The sequence below is a fragment of the Drosophila gunungcola genome, assembly GCF_025200985.1.
Source record: "Drosophila gunungcola strain Sukarami chromosome 2R unlocalized genomic scaffold, Dgunungcola_SK_2 000006F, whole genome shotgun sequence".
Lineage (NCBI taxonomy): Eukaryota > Metazoa > Arthropoda > Insecta > Diptera > Drosophilidae > Drosophila > Drosophila gunungcola.
Genome location: NW_026453168.1, coordinates 2,734,427 through 2,757,227, shown reverse-complemented (window position 1 = coordinate 2,757,227; position 22,801 = coordinate 2,734,427). Strand labels below are relative to the sequence as shown.

The 22,801-nt window shown below is 40.5% G+C and overlaps 4 protein-coding genes across 7 annotated transcripts in view; 2 read left to right on the top strand and 2 right to left on the bottom strand.

Annotated features, from left to right (window-relative positions):
• The window catches only part of LOC128254633 (uncharacterized), a 40,496-nt gene extending 34,991 nt beyond the window's left edge, over positions 1–5,505 (bottom strand). For all 4 annotated transcript variants that reach the window (XM_052983815.1, XM_052983817.1, XM_052983816.1 and 1 more), the window contains exon 1: positions 5,048–5,505. The gene's annotated coding sequence lies outside the window, so the exon portion shown is untranslated. The remainder of the gene's footprint in view (positions 1–5,047) is intronic.
• Positions 5,506–11,262: 5,757 nt separating this feature from the next.
• LOC128254803 (uncharacterized) lies at positions 11,263–12,095 on the bottom strand. The gene is made up of 3 exons (XM_052984112.1): positions 12,031–12,095; positions 11,555–11,912; positions 11,263–11,501 (listed from the first exon to the last, which is right to left on the bottom strand). The coding sequence occupies exons 2-3, from the start codon at positions 11,787–11,789 to the stop codon at positions 11,350–11,352; spliced, it is 387 nt and encodes a 128-aa protein (XP_052840072.1). The 5' UTR covers positions 11,790–11,912; positions 12,031–12,095; the 3' UTR covers positions 11,263–11,349.
• An 8,027-nt stretch (positions 12,096–20,122) lies between these two features.
• Positions 20,123–21,574, top strand: LOC128254825 (epimerase family protein SDR39U1). Its single transcript, XM_052984135.1, has 4 exons — positions 20,123–20,273; positions 20,336–20,778; positions 20,845–21,075; positions 21,135–21,574. The coding sequence occupies exons 1-4, from the start codon at positions 20,252–20,254 to the stop codon at positions 21,330–21,332; spliced, it is 894 nt and encodes a 297-aa protein (XP_052840095.1). The 5' UTR covers positions 20,123–20,251; the 3' UTR covers positions 21,333–21,574.
• A 135-nt stretch (positions 21,575–21,709) lies between these two features.
• LOC128254826 (general odorant-binding protein 67) lies at positions 21,710–22,793 on the top strand. Its single transcript, XM_052984136.1, has 3 exons — positions 21,710–21,985; positions 22,042–22,248; positions 22,308–22,793. The coding sequence occupies exons 1-3, from the start codon at positions 21,938–21,940 to the stop codon at positions 22,683–22,685; spliced, it is 633 nt and encodes a 210-aa protein (XP_052840096.1). The 5' UTR covers positions 21,710–21,937; the 3' UTR covers positions 22,686–22,793.
• Positions 22,794–22,801: the final 8 nt, after the last annotated feature.

The window sequence follows — 22,801 nt, the reverse complement described above, 5'->3', positions numbered from 1 at the left end:
CGGGCAAATATAAAAATCATATTTGTGTATCCCGCAGATGCATAGATACTTTCGTGTGTTTTTGAGTTGTCAGCATTTCCGAACTAGATTTTTATGCGTTCTTTTTGTGTCCAATTAGAGAGAAATATGGCTGTGTAAATACATGAACTCCCCATCCACTTGTTTGGTTTTCACCAGTTTGACGGTTAATCGAGTGAAATGCAATAAAATTTACATTCACTGGCAAACTGACAGGTAAACTATTCGCCCCCTTCAAGTGCTGGCCATAATAAATGCCAATAAAAGTTCACATTTAACCCATAAAACTTCGATCGGGGAATTGTTACCTCGGCTTTCGGTTCTGGTTCTCCCTTTTCCCATTTTTTTGGCTTCAGCTCAATTTCAACTTTTATTGAAGTGCCAGCAGGAGGGGTGTGTGCAAAAACAACTACGGAAATCCTCTCGATGACAGGTGTAAGGGCGGGAAATACAGGTGTGTTCGCAAACGGGAAATGAGAGCCAGTGCGAGTGTGCTAAAAACTACCTTTGCCATCCAATTAAAATGCTGTATTTGCCAATCTTCTTCGGATTAGATTGGTGTTACTGATGGAAATGCCTTCGAAACGATTTTTAATTACTTGGCATGCTTAGAGAGAATAAATACTGTAGTCTTAATCCTTGAAGGTTCTTTATGTTTTATTCAGCTACTTAGTATTAATTCAAGAAAATTAGTTTAAAAATTTTAAATTTTTTTGACAATAAAATGACATTCAATTTATATAGTTGTAGAAATTTCTAATAATATAAAAACCTTAATAAATTTACCTTGAATTGGTATTCGGTTTCTTTTTTATTAGTTGTCTTCATGACATTTATTTATTTATTCTCCGCAAACCTTATAAATGAAACCCTAGTCTGTCTCTGTTGTTAATCTTTGAAATTACCTTTTTTTTTAACAATTTGTTTTGCTCCCATTCACAAAAAGCACTCCTCTTTTTATGAGTTTATCGAACCCCGCTATCTCGACCGAAGCCCACCGCTGTTCCCCATAGATTTATAGCTTTGCAAAGCACTGCTGGAATATTTGTTCACTATCTCCCCTGTCGAGCCCAATCAATTGATGGAAAATTGCTCCAGTCTAAGCCAAAGTCTCAATTGTAAACCGTCGCGGAAATGTAAACACATTTATGCTAGGCAAACATTTTCCGCGCTTCCTGTTTTCTTATGACTTAGTGGATTGTACTACCACCCACTTCTCCACCCACTGACCTCGATGTTGTAAATCTCCGGCTGGCTTTATCTTGAGCTCTGCGCTTATATAGACTGCGGCAGTCAGCAGAAACTATGCCAAGGCAAGAATTCCGCTATTTGGGGGGCTTTCAAAGTATACTATACTCGTGGATTCTGGCCAGATTAGCCGTAGATAAGATTGGGGCGGAGTGGGGGAGGCAGCCATAAAATTCGGAAGCGGAAGCCTCATTATTTGCTTGGGTAATTAGCGTAAATTGGAGTAACATAAGCTGGCTCAAAAGATTGAGTGAATGGTGGACACAAAGTAATTGTATTAAGTAGCAAATTGAATAATGAAATGAAATAACCAATTAAGAGCCCCAGGAAGTGGCCAAAACCGAAAATAGCAACCGCAAGGCAAACAAACACACATATGACACCATCTCGGCATTAGCTCCATCATTGACTAAAAACGTACGGCTATATATATAGTATGGTATAGTAAGCCAGTTACCGGTTTAAAGACTCGCAGGCGACAAAAGTTCTGTTGCCAAAATTTATAAGCCAACAGGGGCTACGGCGAAGGTGTTGCCAAGTAGGATGTGGCTGATGTTTGTGTTATGAATTTTTGAATCAGAACCAGTTCGGCGAGTTGCTGGCTAGCACAGCAAACTACAAGGCAAACAAAGGCTTAGATACAAATGAAAAGATAACCACAGTGGGTTTGTGAGAGATACAGACGGTGCGAGACAGCCAAGTGTTGATTTCAATTGTTGACCGTAAAATGGGCTCGAAAAAAAAGGTGTCAAACCAACCTTGCCCTGCTTGAAATTCATATAAAACTTAAATTTAAATGCGGAGAAACGACATAAAACGAATCACCATAAAATGCGAAACGTGCCCCAAACAAAACTTTTGAATAGCACCAAAAAAGCGAAGAATAACGCTGGGAGCAGAGGAAAAAATTAGTGCGTGCCGGCAAATGGTTTGCCATGAGATTGGACCCCATGGAATTGCGAAGAGTCAACAACTACAGTGCGCTCTCTGCCAGTGCTCCATATCTCCATCACATCGCCCTGCTCTGCCTCAAGGAATTTATGATATGAGCCCAAATGAGATATGGTTATGGCTGATGTGTTTGCGTTTGTCAACTCGAATAGGCAGACAGTTGGGCAGACCTAGCGAGAAGTTAGGTAGTTAAGATATACAACTGGGATAGCGCCACCACCTACGGGTAGCCTCCCACCCCATTAACCTAGCCCCCACCCCAATCCACATGCGTATGCAAATGCCAGCTTATGTGGAACAGCACAACCCTAGCTGTGGCTTAATTTATTTGCCAGCGACACGAGAAGTCTTTTTCGACCTCACCCTCTATTTATTCTTTAGTACCTCCTTTTTTCGGTGAATTCCTGTGGTTCTGTTGACAGCAACATTTTTCTGTAGTAAATGTTTCTTTTCTATATTTTTTGGCTTGCCTTAATCCTTTCCTGTCCAGTGCTCCTAAAGCTAAAATTGCCAGACTCTAAAGCAGTTTTTTTCAATTTATTTATTCATTTATATATTTATTTTTGTTGACTTGTTCGCAGAACAATTGTGTTGTGGTTTTTATTCAGCCTTATTTTTGCATTTTCCACTAGACTGTTTTTGGAGTTTTTATTTATTGTGAAATAACAATTTATACAGAAGCTCTTCTTTATCTTTAAATGTCCATTTGTGTTTTTATATAAAACTCTTCTTTAAAGCTTTTCTCTCTTCCCTTTTGAGTTGTGTTTTCATTTTGTGTGGGTTTTTTTTAGGCAAATTATATAACAATCGGTCTTTTCTGATGTAGCTAAACTTTTTTCACAACAAAACTACTATTAGCTTCTTAAATCAATTTTCCCTTCTGTTTGCTCTTCAAAAGTGACTTCATTCATTACCATTGCATATCTATCTGTGGCTTCTCACCTTAAAATTGATGTGTGGCGGATTTTGTGGTTTTGCTGACCGTAAATAATGACAGTTAATTTAATTTCAGTTTAAACTAAATTTCCGGGGTAACCCTTTTCCCTGCCCTGTGCTTGGTGTCTTCATTCATTATGCAAATCAAATAATATTGTACATGTGTAGCCATGTTTTCTAAAAAAAACACGCACACCAATTCGGACGCAGGCGCACCTTTCTGCTTCCGGTTTTTGTGGCGGCAGCACGTGCGTGAAAATTGCGCCAGTTGGTTTTTTTTTTAGGAGAAGTTAGGCTGAGGTGGGTGGAACCCATTATAATTGTTGTGGCAACAGTCGTAATTAAAATGCTAGAAATTACACTCGCAGCCACGTCTTTGGTGTTGACTTTTTTGTACCGAGTTTTCTTTATGGCAATCGGCGCTAAGGTTGCATAATTCCATGGTTGGAGAAGAGTTCTCCCCCTCCTTCTTTGAGTCGTTTTTTTGTTGTGCTTTTGGCGAATGCTTGTGCAATGAACCATCAGCATTTCGCTTACTTGGCTTGGAGGATTCATTAATAATTTCCAGTGAACAAATGCGGCCCTAATCTTATCAGAAATGCGTTTTCCTAAAGGGTGGTACTCTTTCCATTACTCATGGAGCCATTAGAGTTGCGAAATGGCTTTGGAATTGAAGTCGATGGCAATTTCAGCTACCATTCCCAGGCACAATTCCGCTTTCATTCCCATTGGGATTATTAATTGAATCAATGACAAACCGAAATTCAATAAACAATAACCAGGGAGCTCTTATCGATGGGGCGCCATGTGGCGTATGCGCAATAACATTACGCATACGCCCGATCCCAGAAAGTTGTGCAAGGCAACGGAGTGGAAATCGAATAGAAATCGAAATCAGCAGCACGATTTCCTTTCCGCAAGAAGTCCAAAGTATATGGCATATTGACTGCCAATCTCTATCGCTATCGCCACGGTTATCAGCCAGCGAGATAGCATCGATGACACTGATAATTGACGGCAATCATTGAGCAATTGACAAGTTCATTTAAGGGACAGAGCAAATATACACAAAAAAATCTTTCAGTGGCGCCTACAGCTGCTCAAATTAACTATGAGTCACGAAAAAGTAACATTTTATGGAAGCTTTAAATCAAAAACAAAAATGTATGTTTTTAAAGCTAAAAGGGTTTGTTATAGACTTCAAGTTTTGGCAAGTTTTTTAATAAACTGGAATAATAGCAAAATTTTTGCTGCACGTTTATTAATATATGTAATTATTGGTCTTTAAATTTCCTTACAGAATTTGAACTAATTTGAACCTTAATCTTTTTGTGGCAAAAAATCCCTATGTAGAAATGATATACTTTGGTAATAGCAACAACTTTAGGAAATGCAAGGCCAAAAATATTGGCAACAATAGAAATAACAGTTCTGAAATATATTTAAGTGCCGTCAAAACATTTTCCAAAAATTGGTAGGAACCATTATTATATGTTAATTATAAAATTCGAAACCTAATAAAGCCAAAATTCAAAGTTAAAGATTTTCTCGTCAAGCCCTCATAGAAAAAGACACCTGCTCTTTTTGTACACATCCAAAAACTTAAACATTCCAAAATTTAAGAAGCAGTGGTTTTCAATTAATTTAAAAATCAAACATTGACAAAAAAACAACTACAGTTAAGGAAATATTTTTCGGCAACAATTTCAAAAGAATCAACACACAGAATTTTGACTGTATTAGAAGTGAAAATGATGAGATGGGGGCCAGTTGGAGATAATTATATGTAAATGGGTTTTTGTCGCCTGTTGTTATCAGGCATTCGGAGCGGTTCAAAAGGGTGGAACTCATTAAGTCTGGCCGCAGTCATTGAACTTGGGCGATAGAAACTCACTCTTCTTTTTCCCCTTCTCCTTGGGAGGCTCCTCTATTTCGCCGGAAAATCGCGATTCGCTATCCTGCTGCCACTTTTTGCATTTATTTCGTATTTTTCTTTTGCGCCTGGACCAAAGCACCAACACAAACAAAAACGATGACAACGGGCAGCAGGTGTGTGTGTCGGCCTGTTTTGTTGTTTCTTTTGGCTTCTGCTTGGTTTGTTTGTTGTTTGTTTTGCTGTCGGCCTTTGCTTTGCACTTTTCTGCACTCTTTTTTTTGCAGCTGTCAACGCACAAAACGTGCAAAATTATGTGCCGCTGCAGCAGAACGCACACATGCTCGAATTTCTACACCACACACTCCCACACATTCGCATTCGCGAACAACAACAAACGATTGCCGGCGAGAAGTTAGAATGAAAGCGTTAAGCGAGCGCGGACCGGATTTGAATGAACCGCGCGCGGCGAAGTTTCGTTGACGACTGAGCGAACTGAAACTGTGGCTGCCTTATACGCCCACTCTTATACCACAGTGCCTGAACTCGCCGCAACAGCTGATTGAGAGAGCGAACTTGCCGGCTTTTTCAGAGAGAGAAAATAAAGGCTTTGCTGGAAAAGTGCATTTCACATTGTTTGGTAGAAGAGTGTTTTATAAGAGAAAGAAAGTATAAGTCAGAGCTTGAAAACTGAATTTTGCATTGCTTTGTAGAAAAGTGTTTTAGTAGAGAGTATAAGACGGCATCTAAAAGCAACAACATTTAAGCCAAGTTTAATAACCCTGATTAGCAGGCTACAAAAGCAGAAGAATTCCCTCTTCCCTAATCATCCGCCCTTCTTTTTCGTATTTCTAAAACATAATCAAATCATTTAGCCAAAAACTTATTCAAAATTCACAATTCCGACACGCTCAAATGCCCACGATTCGTGGCTAAAAAAGGGCGTTGGGTTGGGCGCAAAAGGGGGTGGTGGCTGGCGCAGGACCCTTGCATTGTTGTACACAATCCATCATTATCGCATAGACTTCCGCTCAAAAAGGAAACGCGGGGAGTGCCAACATTGCATTTACTTTTGTGGCTGTCTATACACTCAAAAAAGCAAAGACTTTATAGTTTTAAAACACGTATGAGAAAGGGATTTGATTAAATGCTTACAAAGATATAAGTTCGTTTTGTAACTGCACGACCATTATAAGCGAAGATAATATTGTTAATAATCAAATTAGTTTCGCCCTTTACGCGAAAGGAATGAAATGGATATAAAATAAATAAAAACAACGTTTTAGTAAACTTTAATATTCCATAATTGGCTGGCTGGATCACAACAAATTTAAAGCTTATAATCGTTGGTTAATTACTTCCATTAATATGTAACGAAAAAAATAAATAATCCCAAAAACTTTTTAAGGAACCATTTAATTTAAATTTGACACAGAAATCGTTATTGTCTTTAAGTTATTTAAATAATTAAAACATTTTAAAAACAACATTTGGTAAAATTTTGTGCAATGTAGTTTTGATTGGTGAATGAGTTTATATTTTTCTCACTGCTTTTGGCTTTGCCTTCTAGTCTAGGTCTCCTTGGATCGTCCTTCTTGCAACACACACACACACGCACACACACAGAGGCACACACACACAATTAGAGTTTCGAAACACAGATACACTCGTCGCACACCCAGCCACGCAAATTGCCGGGTCGTGAGCACGTGTCTGGCAGCCTTCGCTGGGGATTACGGTTCACTGTCGAGTCGTTCAGTGAAAGTGAGCCGCCAGGATCCAGCAGGACTCAGTCAGTTGGTCGTCGTCTGGTCTGGCCAACACCGCCCCCTCGCCCGCGGGGACTCCACCCCCCTTTCCCTTTTCCACGTCCCGACCAATCCCCTCGAAAATGTTGCATTCGCCAGCAGTTTTCTATAATTTGTGTTGCCCTTCTTGGGGGTTGGCTTGACGGCATTCGTTTTTTGTGTTTTTTTTTTTTTTTTTTTTTTTTTTGTGGCGGCTGCGGTTTATGCAAATTAGCAAAGTTAACATTTGCCAAATTGTCGAAAATTTCATTTGGCCAGCTCATCCTACTAAAGCTATGTTTGTTTGCCTTTGCAGGGCAGACATATAAATACAGTCATATCAGTTTCATCAACGTTTAAAATGTATTTCCTTTTGTTATTACAATTTTATTTTATTCTTGCTGAATATATTTAAATGGTTTTATTTAAATGGTATTTCTCTTTTCTGATATATGGTATTTGATAGCCGTTGGAGACTATTTTCCCATATCAATGGAAAATGTCTTAAGAAAATATAAGCAAAATGATCAAATGATCAATGATAAAAAGCATTTATACATACATTTGGACTTAGGCACTATATTAAATACGTAACCTAAAAACGAAATTATTTAAACTATTTTAAGTTCTTTGAAAAAAATATTTCTTTAGCAATTTAATGTTATGACCATTATATTTATTATACCATAATCCACAAGTGGAAAGAGCCGAGCATGCGGAAACGGGAAATGCAAAAATACGAAAAGAGAGCTGTGAAATCAAAGCATTTTCGGATTCTTTTGATCAGCAATGTGTTAAGATATAGATATACGCCCCTCGGAGTTAGTGCCTAGTCCCTCCCCAATTCCGCCCCCCAAAACCGCCCTGTTTTTCCATCTTTATTAAGGCAGATCTTCGGCTGTCAGCCAGCCAAGTGACAAAATGCACCTGCACGCGAGTTTTTCCAAAAGGAAGGGGAAGGAAAAACCGACTGGCATGAGTTGGGAGCAGCTATCTATCATAATTAGATTTCGTTCTGTGCTGAAATGTCGTAACGGGAACGAAATGCGTGCACATAAATTAAGTGTGGAGTTTTTCCAGACCGCACTTTTCCCCGTTTCCCGTTGCCCATTTCCCATTTTCCATTTCCCTCCCACTGACACAGCAGCAAATAGAGCGCCTAATAGGATTTTATTTAATTTCCGTCGCCCAAGGATTTTCCTAATGAGTTTTTTAACCTGCACAGAGGAGGGATTCCCCCACGTTATTGGTTGGGGGCTCAAACTGCGCCCAAGTGAGCAGTGTCTAGAATATTTGAATAGAAATGAAACGGTTGGATCAGGTGGAGCCACATCCCAACATAAACACGACTTCGGTTTGATAAACACAGTTCAAAAAGGATGCGCCGGCCAGGAATCTGTTTATCCTTTGTCTGCCTTCTAGGATATAGCTACTCTGCTCCCTTTGTTGTTGTTTGGCTTGCAGATGCTGCCGTTGAGTTTAGCGAACTTGGTTGGGATTTTCTTTGTCCTCTGTCTGTCCCTCCATTTTCCGACCCCCCGCCCCCCTTTTTCCACACAACCTCCCTCTTCTACCCCCCCACGAAAAGAGGAGACAATGGCTTCAGCCAAGTGAATTGCCCTGGGAGCGCAATTTTTCTCTGTATTTTCGGTGTGAAATTTATGCTGCACTTGGCTAATTTAATGCTATGTTTCCACAACATAACCAGGGGAAAGGGTGCAATTAAATGCAAGAGCAATTGATATGATTTGTGTCGCGATTTGCATAAATTAGCATACAATGCGTGCCAGTTGCTACCACTTAACCATAATTAGATATATACACTTATGCTGCTACCGTTTGTTCAGGTAATTAAATGCATTCCCAGGCCGGCATAACTTACATATAACTACTAACTATATACTACAGTGTGTTACGAAACTATAAGAAATCTTTTCTTACAAAAAAATATATATAAACAAAGCACGAAATGCTAAGAAACAAGGGAGTTTTTCCAAAGAAAGTTGCATGCATTCTTAATTTATACCTTCAAATGACTCTGTTGTTTATCCATCACAAAATAGTTTCTGTATAAATTTTATTGAAATTTCAGACAAACTGCTTTTATTTTCTAAATTCTAAACCACTTTTTTTGAATATAACCTTTTTAATGTAATTTGGTTCAATATAAAGATTACTTTATGGTTATAAATCGTTAGCTGCATCCTTTAATTTGATTACAGACATGCAGGCATTTTCCCAATCAATAAAATCATTGAACTATAAAAATGTGTCTACGTATACCTTTACAATTTCCATTCATCAGAATTTCCTTTGATATTGGCTAAATTAAAATGGATTTAGTCATTTCAATATTAAATTATAGGTCTCTTAGAAAAAACGTTGAAATTACAGAAGTTTATTTAACTTTAAAAGGATTAAACCGCATAGATGGTATAAAAGGATGCTGTACTGAAGTTTTTTTTTTCCAAAACTAAATCACTTTATAACTGGCATCATAACTGGCCAATAAATGTATGGTCATAAAAGGGAAGTAAGTCCTCATCCCCTGCGCTAAATGCGCAGTAAATTCAATCAGTGCAGGCACTCCAATAAATGGCGAATCCTTTCTCTCACATTTGAATATTTTACATTCTTTTGGGTGGAGGTACGGACTTGAATCCACCCCCTTCACCTTGAAAGTCCTGAAAATCGACTATGTGGATACGCAGAAGATTATGAATTCATTTATAATAATTTAGTTTGAGTTATGCGTGGAACACTGAAACCCACTCAGCTCGGAATCCCATAATGAGCATATTCTATTAGTCGGTGGGTGGGGCGGGGGGGTTTTTTCCACTTCCACCCTTAAGACCTTGAGGGTTGGAAATTAACAAAGCCCAAATCCTGGACACATGTTGCATTCAAATGTCGTCTTTTGGCGGAGTCTGGGTAATGCCGTGTTGTGACAAACCCCAAATCGTCCAAACTGACGGGGAATCCCTTTGAAGCCCATAAACATTTGCACCCGCAACCACCAAAAATAGCGACAACAACAACAGCAACTGCTTTTTCGGGGGGCAGGAGATGAGCGACTGCATCACCATCACCATCACCATCCCACAGATAGACAGACAGGCAGACAGACAGCCGAAAGGATATGCCAGGAAGTTGTTTGGACGGGCATCAAAAAGCTTTGCCCAACTCCTCCTCATTTCCATGGCTTTCCCTTTTTTTTTTTATTTTCTGTGGGCATTGATAACTGACACGCAGTAGCAACTGAAAATACGGGAGATGTATTTGTTTAGCATAATGGATTCGGTACTCGGTATTTGGTATTTGGTATAATTGAAAATCGAATCAAATCGCGTGAAATTTAATCAACTTAAGAACTTGGGGAAACTTGAGAGCCGGGCCAACTCCCAACTCCAATTCGGATCGGGTTCACAACTCCCAATGGGCATAAAGGAAATGGAAAAATTAGCACAAATCCATGTGATAAACTGGCTACTATTTGCTTTGAATTGAGTTACTCCACCGCGAGTTCCGAGCCAGGAAGACCGAGGGGAGTGGCCACTAAGCGCACAGGAAGCCCATCGGAGCGGATGCCACAGCTCCGGCCATCCAAACTCTAGACTCTAATGCACGATTAATGCCCAATCCCAGACGCAATGTCCCCGCTTCCCATGTCCCATGTGCCATGTGCATTTCCTAGTTTCTACAGGGAGCTATCACAAATGGAAATTTATAAATTATACAAATTAAGGTGTTTATTAAAAGAGTAAATTGACACCAAAGTAGTTGACCTCTATTCTTTAATATATATCATTTGCTTGAGATTCTTTCATTCAATTCGATTCAATTTCATTTCTTAAAATTTGTTATTATTAATCAGTTTTAATATTATGTATTTTCCAAAACCTCTTGTTTGAATACTGAGAATGTAAACTGTAAAGATATAAAATTTAAAATTAAATACTAGTTATTCAAAACTGTATATACATAATAACAAGCATATTATAAGTTCCAATTCAAACTAAATATTCAGTTAAGTATATCAAAATAAAACTGTAAAAAATGAATTGTAAAAATAAAAAACTGAAAGTTGAATTTATATATATATTTTAGTTTTATTTCTATACCGAAGAGTTTTTGTGGTATTATTTTCATATAAGTATGGTTTAGTTTATATGACACAATTTGTAACCCCTTTTAAATAAAACATCTAAAAAGTGTAGGAGTTTCTGTAAGTTCAAGCAAAAGAAGTTTCACTGTAATAGGCGTAGGATGGAGACAATGACGTGGGCGAATGTCGATGGCATGTCCATTTCGAGAAATTAAGCCCTGTAAGCGGCTTTCATGGGACTTTGCCTCCGACTCTGCGGCATTTCCTCGCCCATCTGGCCACTTGGGCCATGTGGAGCTATGCTTTTGCCACTGGAAACGGAAGGGAGATGGAGTCACTTTCGTTGACGAGCCTTTAGCCTTCAGCCTTTATTTGATACCATCAAAGTCATCACATCGTACATAAAGTATTTAAGCAGATTTGCAACTCGTTCACTTGTTGGAGCGACGGCGAGAGTGGCCAAAGATGCGCAGGTGTTTGCTCCGGTTGAGTTCCCTGGCTTCCCGCTGGCTAAGTTCGTAGAGCTCCTTCTCCAGACGCTGGATGTGGGCAACCATGGCAGCTGGCGAAAGGAGACTCAGCTCTGAAAGAAGTTTCTGGATGTTTATGAACTTATCACCTCGGCAAACCACTCACCATACATCTGGCGCTGGTCCTCGTCGCTTTCCTTGTCCTGCCGACCTGCCGCCTCCTGCTCGTCCATCTCGGCGATGATGGCATCCACATTTTTTTGATCCTGCCGACCTCCATCCTCCACCTCCTCGTCGCTTTCCTCGTTGGAACTGCTGCTATGTGCCGGAACATCCGCCTCCATGACAAACTCTTCGTCGGAGGTTATCTTGCTCTTAATGGATTTCTGGACTTTTTCCATATTTTCGCAGAGTTACTAAACTTAAAATGTCCTTCTTTTCAGTTCTTGACACTCCCAGAGTTGCATTCAATGGGAGTTACAGCCTTGCCAGCGTGAAATTGCCTAGTTGACCTTGCCACCTCGCTAATAGAATGTACCAAAACAGAAGGGAACCAAAATGTTAACTTTTATAGACCCGCATTTGCCGGAATGACAGGTTTCAAATCCATATTTTAAACCACCCTCGAAGAAAGTTTCTTACCGCCTAATGAGCTGTACGAAATTAATTGTCACCACAGGAGGGTTGCCATCTTTAAAACGAATGCGTGGTATGCAAATTTCCAGCCATCGCCAGGGTTGCAGCCAAGGTCAGCGAAGGAAACCCTGCAAAAACTGGGAACTGGCCATTAGAAAGCGTTTTCAAAGGACTCGGCTTCTTGTAAACAATCCGTCAGCAAGCGTTTCCCACCCCGTAACAGAAATCACCTCTCCGAGTAAAGCAACTTGTTTTACAGGGGCGTACGTGAACTAAAATTTAAAGGGGGTTAACTTTGAAATGTTTAGATCTAAGGGGAAGTGTAGGGAATTTTAAACTACAAACTAAAATAATCTAAGCCTTTGCTAGAAAAAAATCTTGGGGATCTTTGAGCCCCTGAAATCCCTTTGTCTTAGTCACTACTTCCTTTTTTTTTGGGCGCACGTGTCCGTTTGCTTTGGTGGCGGCTTAACAGCCAAAGGACATGGACATGGAATGGGAATATGTGTCGTGATGGTGACAAAGGGACGCGTGCTCATTATTCCCCCCTGTCCATGTGCTCTGTCTGTTTTTGTAGCTGCTTTATGGACAAACTTTTCGGGCAAAGTATCGTTTATACTGCGGCCCGCGACTCATGCAAATTGAACAAGTTAAACTTTAGAGGGGTCGCCCTTGCCCCATCCCCTCCTTTCAAGGACTATACTCCCCAGGGTGGCTGGCGTCTGTGTAAACAGTGTTTGCACTGTACAATGGGCCCCATTACGCTGCAGTTTATTTGCAAGGATTCGGCCTCTGTGCCCGTTTTATCATCCATTCGGCACGTGGCCATCGCATCGGGGGAAATGGGAATGGAGTGGCAGTCCCACTTCTGTCTGCTGCTGACTTTGATTTGTTCAAATCGCTGCTTAATGGATGTTTACATGATGCAGACAAAATAAAATAAATTATTTAATAATGCTATTCATATTTATGACATATATAATATATACATAAACAAAATATGGTTTTTCCTAAGATCTATATTAAATTGGGAATTAAATTCAAAGTTTATATTTAAGCCATTTTATAAGAAACTAATTCGTGAACCTATTCCAAGTTAATTCGTATTCAAACCATATGTTTCCTATATTTTATCAAGAATTAAAATTTAAGCAATTTTTTGATATAATATATTTATTTTATTTTATACCAGTATTTCTCAATATCATCTATCCCCTACAATTATCAAAAATTGTTATGGGGAATACAAAAAGGCGTTTTATGCATTGCTCTATATGTAGAGAAACATTTAGAAATTAACCTTTTAAATTGTAGAAGTTTTGCGGTTTTTCAATGACATATGTATAAAAAAAAAGTTTTTAGTTCATTATGACAATGTTTTTAAAATAAACATTTTACCCAAAATTCCACGATGGTCGGGCACAACTTATCGTTCAGTTATGGTGTAAAAAATATTTTCCTCTCTTCCTGGAAATAGAAGCAGTAACCACTGTGCGAAGAAAACCGCCTGAGGTCAAAGCTACCCAAACAAAGAACCGGAGTGGTGGCCAAAACAAACAAGCTGGCCAGAGACAGTGACTAGACGATAAGTTAGTGGCAGGACATTGTCCCAAATCCGGAATTGACCCCCGACTCAACGAGGGTCCTGTGCCAACTGCAGCTACAACTGCAGCTGCAGAAACCGTTTAAATGGCATTAATATTGGACGAATGGTCTACATATATGCCTATACCCAAGTATTGCCAATTTTAATGAACAACATTTTCGCATTTCAGCCATGCAAATGGCCCATTTAATTGGATTAACGCACATTTCCGCTGCGTCGCTGGCCAATTTATCACAGCTTTATGTGTGTTTATGTTTATTTATGTTGCATTTTAATTATGCGCCGCAGTTGGAAGTGTGCCATGCGGAGATGAGATGGCGATGACGATGGCGATGGCGATGGAGATGCGGATGTTTGCCTCGATGCAATTGCTCTTTTCTTTTCCGCGCGGCCATCTCTTTCACTTCACATCCACCAGTCTCTTTCTTTTCATTCCTGATTTACTGGCTGATCCATTGTGAACGGCTGTCGATTGCAATCGATACGATCAATACCTCGTATACATATACAATACATGCATACATATATATATTTCTTAGCATCGACTTCCCCGCTTCTCCAGAAATCTGACAGCCCGGTGCGAATATGCATCGACTGTGGATTGTATCTGATTCGGCGGGATGAATGCAGGTAATTTGAAGTCTTGTTTGCGGTTCGCTAATTTCATTGCTTCAACGTCGATTGCCGCGATTGTTGTGTATCGATAACCGAAACGAGACGAGTGAAAGTAGCAGTCCATTTTAAACCAAAACATAATTTTGAGAGTAAAACATGGCCCACAGCGGTGCTATGGAGTTACTTAGCTATGAGGTAGGTACACATCATTGTCCAATAATTGTGGGTCCATTGGTCATACAATAAAACAAGAAAGAAAACAGCTATTGCAAAATTTAAATATTCTGGAAAACACTTAAATTTCAATTTATATGCAAATATGTTTTAAAACATTGAAACTATGATGATTTTCAGCTCAATTGTTCGACCGTTTTCATTTTTTCTTCAATTTTAGTGATTTTGAACTTGGCTACAAAACGGTTTGTTGGGTTAAAATTAATGGGAGTCATCGGCCTTTTTAGCCTTAAATTGGATTTTACTTAATATTAATAATTTAATTGTGTTACTACATCGCTTTCTAAACCTAATTTTTTATTCTATCCAAGCCAAATTAAAGTTGTAAGTTTGTGGCCAAGATTTCTTTAAGGACTCAACTGAAAGGTTTAATAAAGTGGCTGTTGATTTTAAAACAAATTAATGAGAATTGTTACAAAAAATGTTCTTTTTATAGAAAGTCATGATATCACAGTTTAGCAATCTGATTAATATTTTTGTGAGCCCCAGGAATTGGGTGGCCTGACTGACAGGCAAATGAAAGACCCCTTTTTTGCTGTCAAGTTTGATATAGACGAAGAATAGCAAAGGTCCATGAATGGAACAGTGCCCGGGGAGCCGACGACATGGAAAGTGGAATCGGTTGAAAGGCTGCGTCTCCTTCAATGAAACAGCAGCAGACATTCAATTTCTGATGCGGAATGTGGAGTGTGGAATGGGCTCGTCGGACTTGTCGGACACGCTTTAATGTCGTCTGTGCTGGCCGCCGACATAGTATATAGTATGCATATTTATAATAGATACTTATCTTGCACCCTTTCGCAGGACAGCGCGTCGGACTCCCAAGCTGGCTTGAATTACGGTCGCATTTCGGGCTTATTAATTGCCCGCATACACGAAAGCCAGTTCTGAACAGAGTCCTTAGTCCTTAGTCCTGAGTCCTGAGTCCTGGGACCTGGGTACCCTGTCACTCGCGTCCTTGGCGACCTGTCGCCACCAAATGCAAAACATTAAAAGCATAAATATTAAAAGCCTAATTAATTTTAGGTCGCTGGGTTGGGACTGATATTTTATTACAAAACTGAATGTCAATAATTGCACGTAGGCCGGCTGCAGGTGTGAATTATTTCAGTTCACCTGCTCAACGGCAAGGAGCAGAGGCAGGTTTGTCACTCGAATATGCTGCAAAACAGTTTAAATAATTAAAGCAATTTACAAGGATTTCAGGGGAAACAGCTGCTGCACGAAAAAATATAATAATGAACATTACAATTTCGTATCAAAATTCCCAAGTTAATGTTTTGTGGTATTTCTAAAGTACATTTTTGTTGCTTGAAATACTTTTTGGGAACACATAAAAAACTTTAAGCGACTTATTTTATAGCTAAAGTTTTTTCTTATTAATTAAATTCGAATCATTCATAAAAGCATTTCATTTTATTCTTGCTGAAAACTATATATATTTGTTCCGATATGATAATTGTTTTTAATACAACATTTTAAAATTTAAACCACATAAAAAATATTTAAGATACAATATGAACAGTTGATAATTGTATGACTGTTTTGTTACATTATCATTATTTTATTTGCTAACTAATTGTATAATATCCTATTTGTATACTTCTCCAAAAACACATTTTTGAATGCACATTATTTTTGTTTAACCACATTTCTTAATATAAGTATTTATTTTATTGACTTTAAAAGATTTATTACAGTGCAGCTATGTACAAGTTTTGGCGACAATTGGCCAGGAGCTGCAATTAGGCATTCCATCAGCTCGACTTGCCCTCTCGATTGCCTTTGATTGATGAGTGATGCAGTGGCCAGCTCCTTCCGAAAGAGTTGCCTCATGAAATCGAGAGTGGGGACCTTTGCCAAGGCCCAAACAGGTGGGTCTGTGGGCCAGTAAAAGTGGACCCACTTGCCTCACATCCCCAATCATTTTATACACACACCGAAATGGCCAGTGCCGCAGGCACTTGTCTTTCAGCGATGCAGGTGCACTGGTGTAGAGTCTTTCTTGACTTGGTTTCTGTCTAAGCCGTTCACCGTTTGTGGCCATCAGCGATATTGATGGTTAACGAGTTTGCGGTGATGGGAAAGTGGGTGAGTGCCAAGTAATTCGCTTTTCCCATTAATTGATATGCGACCGTCCCGTTCCGTGCCGTCCAGTTGCATTATTCATATAGAGAAAACTCAGCCACGCCGAGTCCAATCTAATTTCGATTTTCCAGCAATTTCCCTTTGATCTGCTGGCCGGGTGATCCCAACTGTCAGAAGCGCATAGAGCATATCCTTTCAGACAGCATCCATACAGCCTTTGAAGTGCTGAAGTTTCGCAGGCAGCTAATTATAGCCGGTAATGGTGGATTTTTAGTGGAAAAGTGAACAGGATGCGGACAAAACATGTCCCCCCCCCAAAACAAAAAGAACACATTCTCTCGCAAAGTTGTTAAAATTGATGAGACAAACTGGCGCGCCATGACTTTTGACCCACATCGCTGACTTCTCGCCTTACCTCGTGGCAAAAATTCGGCGGAGATGCCTCACTGAATCCACAATGGAATGGGTGAGCTCGACGAGGATGGAGGATGGAGGATGGAGGATGAGGATTGGCGACCACCAAGACGCTGTCTGCGGCAATCTTTCGCCGGCGCCGCCACTTCGTCTGACCCAGTTTTATATTTCATGGCAGACAAATTGTCTGCGCGATATGTGCGCTCCATAAGATTGTTTATGATGCTTTTGAACTTTCCTTTAAACAAGTCGCAAAAACACATCGAAACGACGCAAAAATTTCGTAGGTCAGAGGAATGCCAAGACTCGAATTCAATTATGGCCAATTTGATGGGGTGAGCAGGCCAACTAATGTAATGGAGATAACCACAGGATCGCAACACCTTGGCCAATGCCAATTAGTCGGACTGCACTGGACTCCACTGGACTGGACTGGCCTGGCCAAATTTCAATTAACGTCAAGAGCAATCAACGAAACTTTTTACCCAACTTGTCTCTGGTCGGCTGGGGAAAAGTTTGAACCCTGAACTCTGCTGCATTCTGGGCTTTTTCAACTATTTATAAAACCAAAAAACCAACTGCCTGCTAGTTGCACAAGTTAAGGTTTGCTTTTTCAAGCCACTGAGAGAGTGTAGTGATATTTTTTCGATCATAAGCTAAGGAATTTTTCTAAATAGACAATACAATTTTATTTAATTTATAAAAAATGTTTTTTAAGGATGAGTGTTTCAGGGTTGATTTATAAATTTAACTGATGAGACATATGTTCAACACCAGGTCATGTGTGTTACAAATAGAAGAGAAACATATTAAAACGTTTAACAAAATCCATTAAACAGCAAGATTTTTTTGAAATTTTAGAATCAAAGATAAACGATCATAATTTAAACATTTTTATGAATTCCACTTATATTAAATAAATTATTTAATGATTTTTCACCGTGTGCCATGCCGAGTTTGGATTGCACAAACTTGTTAGCTGCATCGCAATTATGACAGAATTAAGTTTTATGCTGTGCCACCGAGGTGACCAACTGTCAGACCCGGCTAATCCCCGATTCCGATCCCGATCCCGATCCCGCTCCCAATCCCCGCCAGACAACCGCAAGGCGGCAAACAAGTAAAAAAGCAAAATAGCGAAACAGCGACACAGACCGCACATAAAACTGTCAGGGAGTGTGTGGTGTGTCAATGGCCAGTGAGATGTGGTGTGGATGCCAAGCCATGCCAGCTCCACCCACATGTTACACAAATCACCTCGGTGGGTGGATGTGGATGTGGATGAATATGGATGGGTGCATATATCGGATGCATATTGAGATTTTCGTCCATGTTTGTGCCATTGACTTTGCAACTTTGTCGCTCTGTCTGTTTGTCAATAAAACAAACAAAGAAGTTTGTCCCCAAACCGACAGTGAGCAAAAGATACAAGCGGAGTATCCGTATCTGTGTAGCTGCATTGCCACCGGAAGTGCAACTCAAACAACGAGACACGAGACAACTTTTTCTGCAGATCCTTTCCATCATCGTTTCCATATTTTCCTTTTGTCTAGAAAGTTTTTCCACTACGCTTTTCTACTCTTGTTTTATCAGTGACAAGTGTCAGAGGCAAGAGCGCTGTGGAAATTAAAGTTCTATTGCCGGAGCCCATTAACCCACGTCCAAGTATCGATGACGACTGTCATTGGAATACGAAGAGAAATAATTGAAGAAAATTCTCCACAAAAAAAGATTTAATTCAGGAATCAGATTATAAAAGGCAATCAAAGCCCAACTTGTTATAAATGTAGTTATGACTCAAACACAATAGAAGGAGTATAAATATACATAGTACAGTTAACAAAAAATTTAAAAAGTATATGTTTTACATCATATAACCCTTTTTCTTACATAATTTGTTTAATTAGTATGTTTATATAAGGAATGCAAATATATGTAATATTTTAATTATGAGCATCATTTATTTTTAAGTCTACTGTTTTAAATAAATAAATTCAATGCCCATCAAGAAGTACTACTAAAACGATATATAAAACTAGTTAAAATGTTTTTCCCCCTAGAACTATATGCACGCTTGTTGGCCGTAATTCAGCCGGCTAGTACGTGATTACTGCCTGATTGCAGGACTAGATAAAAGCGCCAGACCCCGTAATTATGGCCCCAGATCCTTTTTATTACGCCATCACTACGCCTTTTTCACTCAATGAAGCGCAATAATTGCAGCGCTTAATGCAAATTCTTTGCCCAAAAAGGCAGCCACACCCACTTTGAGTGAGTGGGGGCGGAAGCGGAGAAAGTGGGCGAGGAGTTGGGGTTGGTTAATGCCGGCACTGTGTATGCAAATGAGTTTCCAATGACTTGCCACGAAAACAAAACAACACGCAGCCAAGCGAAGGATATGACGTTATGTCGTCTGCTGCACTTGAACTTGGCTCCGTCGTCCGACATTAACTTGGCCACATGCGTCTGCCCGATGTCTGTCCATATATACTATATACACCAATATATGTTCGGGCTTGTGGAGTGAAAGCGTCATAGCCACTTGTATTATAGTTGGCTGCAGGCGTTTTATGCGAAATTTGCACTTTTATTGGGGATCGCGGGGTCTGCTCCTTTTAACGCTCAACTTAAAGCGATAAGCGCCTTTGCAATTTAAGTTTAGTGTCTGCCCTTTATTCCGCTTATCGGTGCACTTTAAATGCTGTGCGGGAGTGACACTAAAAGCCTCTGCGGTCGACGTCCCAAAAAGTCATTGAACATTGGCGATAGTAACTCACTTAGGTAAGTTTTCTCATTAACTTTAATGGATGACTTTAATTTGGGATTTAAAAGTACATATAGGTGTTAATTTTATATAAAAATTTAATATATAAACTTTTACGTATTGAAAATTTCTATATTCTTTAGTCAATAGCAATTTATTTTAAACAAATCGCAAGTTGTACATTCATATGATTGTAGAGCTGTGTTACTCCTTATGAAAATATTTATAGTTTCACGAATAAGACATGAATACAAAATACAAATTTTAAATGAATAACTATTTTAAAAAGGTTGCTGCTCTTGAAATCTTTTAGTATTTTTTTTTTCACAACTAAGTTTTCGCGCCATTAATTTCAAAGTTTTTAGAGAGTGGCAGCTCGAGCATTCCTTTCAAATACATTGGTCTGGCAACTGCGTGCAAAATCAGCTGTTTTTTGATTACATTACGTTTTGCAAAGTGTCGTAATTGGCAAAAACCATCACCAAGATCTTGAGATTCGGCTAAAAATGTCGAGGCACGCGCTGATAGGTAGGTCCAAAGATGGAAACCAAGGCCTCTGGCCAGGTGAACTAACCCGGATTCTCGCTCAGGTGGCGGCACCGGCTTCATTGGCCGCAATCTCGAGAAGCACTTGGCCCAAAAGGGCTACGATGTGACGGTGATCTCCCGGATGCCAGGTCCCAAGCGCATCACCTGGCACGAGCTGGAGAAGAACGGCATACCGAGCTCCGTGAACGTGGTGGTAAATGCCACCGGTCAGAACACCCTGGATCCGACGAGACGCTGGACCCCAGGATTCCAGCAGAACGTGTGGAACTCCCGCATCAACTCGTCCAAAACACTGGCTCAGGCTATTAGGGCGGCTCCCCAGGTCAGCTCGTTTGTGAATTTCTGCGGCGTTAGCCACTATCCACCGTCGGAGTCCAAAATTTACAGCGAGGAGGACCAGGTGCAGGGATTCGACTACATGTCCCGGTTGTGCCTGGCCTGGGAGGAGGCTGCCCACACCGGCGATGAGCAGGATTGCAAATGCGTGAGTTGCCCTTAAAGAAGCTCAGGAATATACTCAGTAATAAGACTCAAATCCAATCCCTTCCAGACCATCCTAAGATGCGGTGCTGTGGTGGGTCATGGCGGTGGCATGGTTCAGTCCATGTGGCTGCCCTTCAAGCTGGGAGTCGGCGGCCCTTTGGGCAGTGGCAAGCAAATCATGCCCTGGATACACATGCAGGACCTGTGCAGCCTGATACAGCACATCGTGGAGAAGCCAGTCCCCGGAGTGGTCAATGCCGTGGCTCCCGAAATAGTCAGCAATTTGGAGTTTAGCAAAGTAGGAGCTTCTAACTTCTTAGCATAGGACATGATTTAAATAACTCCCTTTGTTGCCAGGCCTTTGCCAAAGCCCTCCATCGTCCCTGCCTCTTCAGTGTTCCGGAGTTTGTGGTCCATGCCGTGTTTGGCAAAGAGCGGGCAGCCCTCGTCCTGAGCGGAGCCAAAGTGAAGCCCCAGAAAGCCATCTCGTCGGGCTTCAAGTTTCAGTACCCCACCGTCAAAGAGGCTGTGACGCAACTGACCCGCAAGGGATGAACTGAATCGACATTGGCTGCGCGTTGAAGTTACCTGTACATTAAATAGATGGCAGTAGCAAGCACAAATTATAACGAATTTCTGCGACATGGGAGTCATTAATCACATCCCCCGAAAATACACCCATTTAATTTGCTTACTCATCAGTCATGCCCACAAGTATTTCACAATTTTTTTTTAGTGTCACATTAAATGTAATTATTGGCTTAATTTGCTCTATAAAAACATGTTCCAATTATTTCGATTAGCGTGTCTGAAGGGAACCTTTGTGTTTGAAACCGATCTGCAATATTGTATTGTAAGTTAAATAACACCGTGTAGATTTCAGGTAACTCCCAAAGAATTGTTATAGAGTGTGAAAGTGAGATTAGCGATAAATCGGATATATATAGATCCCTTTGCGTGGTTTCTGGCCAATTGAAATAATTGCAACCAAACCGAAATGAAAAGGCAAAAAAATGTAATTGACTTGCACACACAATCAAAACTATAGTAATCATATATATCAATGACTGCCTTTTTTATGATTTGTTCGGTGGGACCTATAAATTGAGGGCCCATGTCGGCTGGTAGAATCAGTTTCGTTGTGAGCCGCCAAATCGAAAATGCTTTCGAAATCGCAACTCTTACTGCTCGTCGTCGGGTTCTGCTTGGTATGATGAATTGGGATCACGCGATTTTAGCCCGGTTGTAACTAATCCATTAACAGAATGCAGCCACCTTGGCCGACGTGGACTGCAGCAAGCGACCAGTGCTTGTGAATCCCAAAACCTGCTGTCCCATGCCGGATTTCATGACCGACGAGTTGAAGGAGAAGTGTTCGAAGTTTGAGGTGACCCTACCGCCACCAACAACTGGTGAGGCCAGTGGATCCTTTGAGAGCAGGCGCCGTCATCACCATCCCCATCCACCATCGGTGAGTATCTCGGGAACAGGACATGGGATCGTTGTGACGCGGACTACCCCCCTTTTCAGTGCTTCTCCTCCTGCGTCTTCAACGAAACTGGCATCTATCAGAACCGGAATTTGGACCAGGACAAGCTGCAGAGCCATCTGCAGGTGGTGTTCAAGGACAGTTCCGATCTGCAGACTGCGGCCACACAGGCATTCAACACATGTGCCACCAAGATTGTGGAGTTCGAGGAAAATTTACCAGCACGCCCCACTCCGCCACCTGGATTGCTCACATGTCCCCATGACGCCGGTCACCTCATGGTCTGTGTGTACTTCGATCTGATGAAGAACTGCCCGGACTCGATTAGAAACGACTCCCAGGAGTGCACCGACATGAAGGAGTACTTCACCAAGTGCAAGCCCCCACATGGTCCTCCTCCTTCCACTGAAGACATGTGAGGCATCCGAGAAATCCCTAAAATCTAAAAACCCGCAATAAATATACCTCCTCCAAGCAGAATATTCAATATTTTAGTCAGTTTAAACCAATAAATGCTTAAAGCTCAATAGGTTTT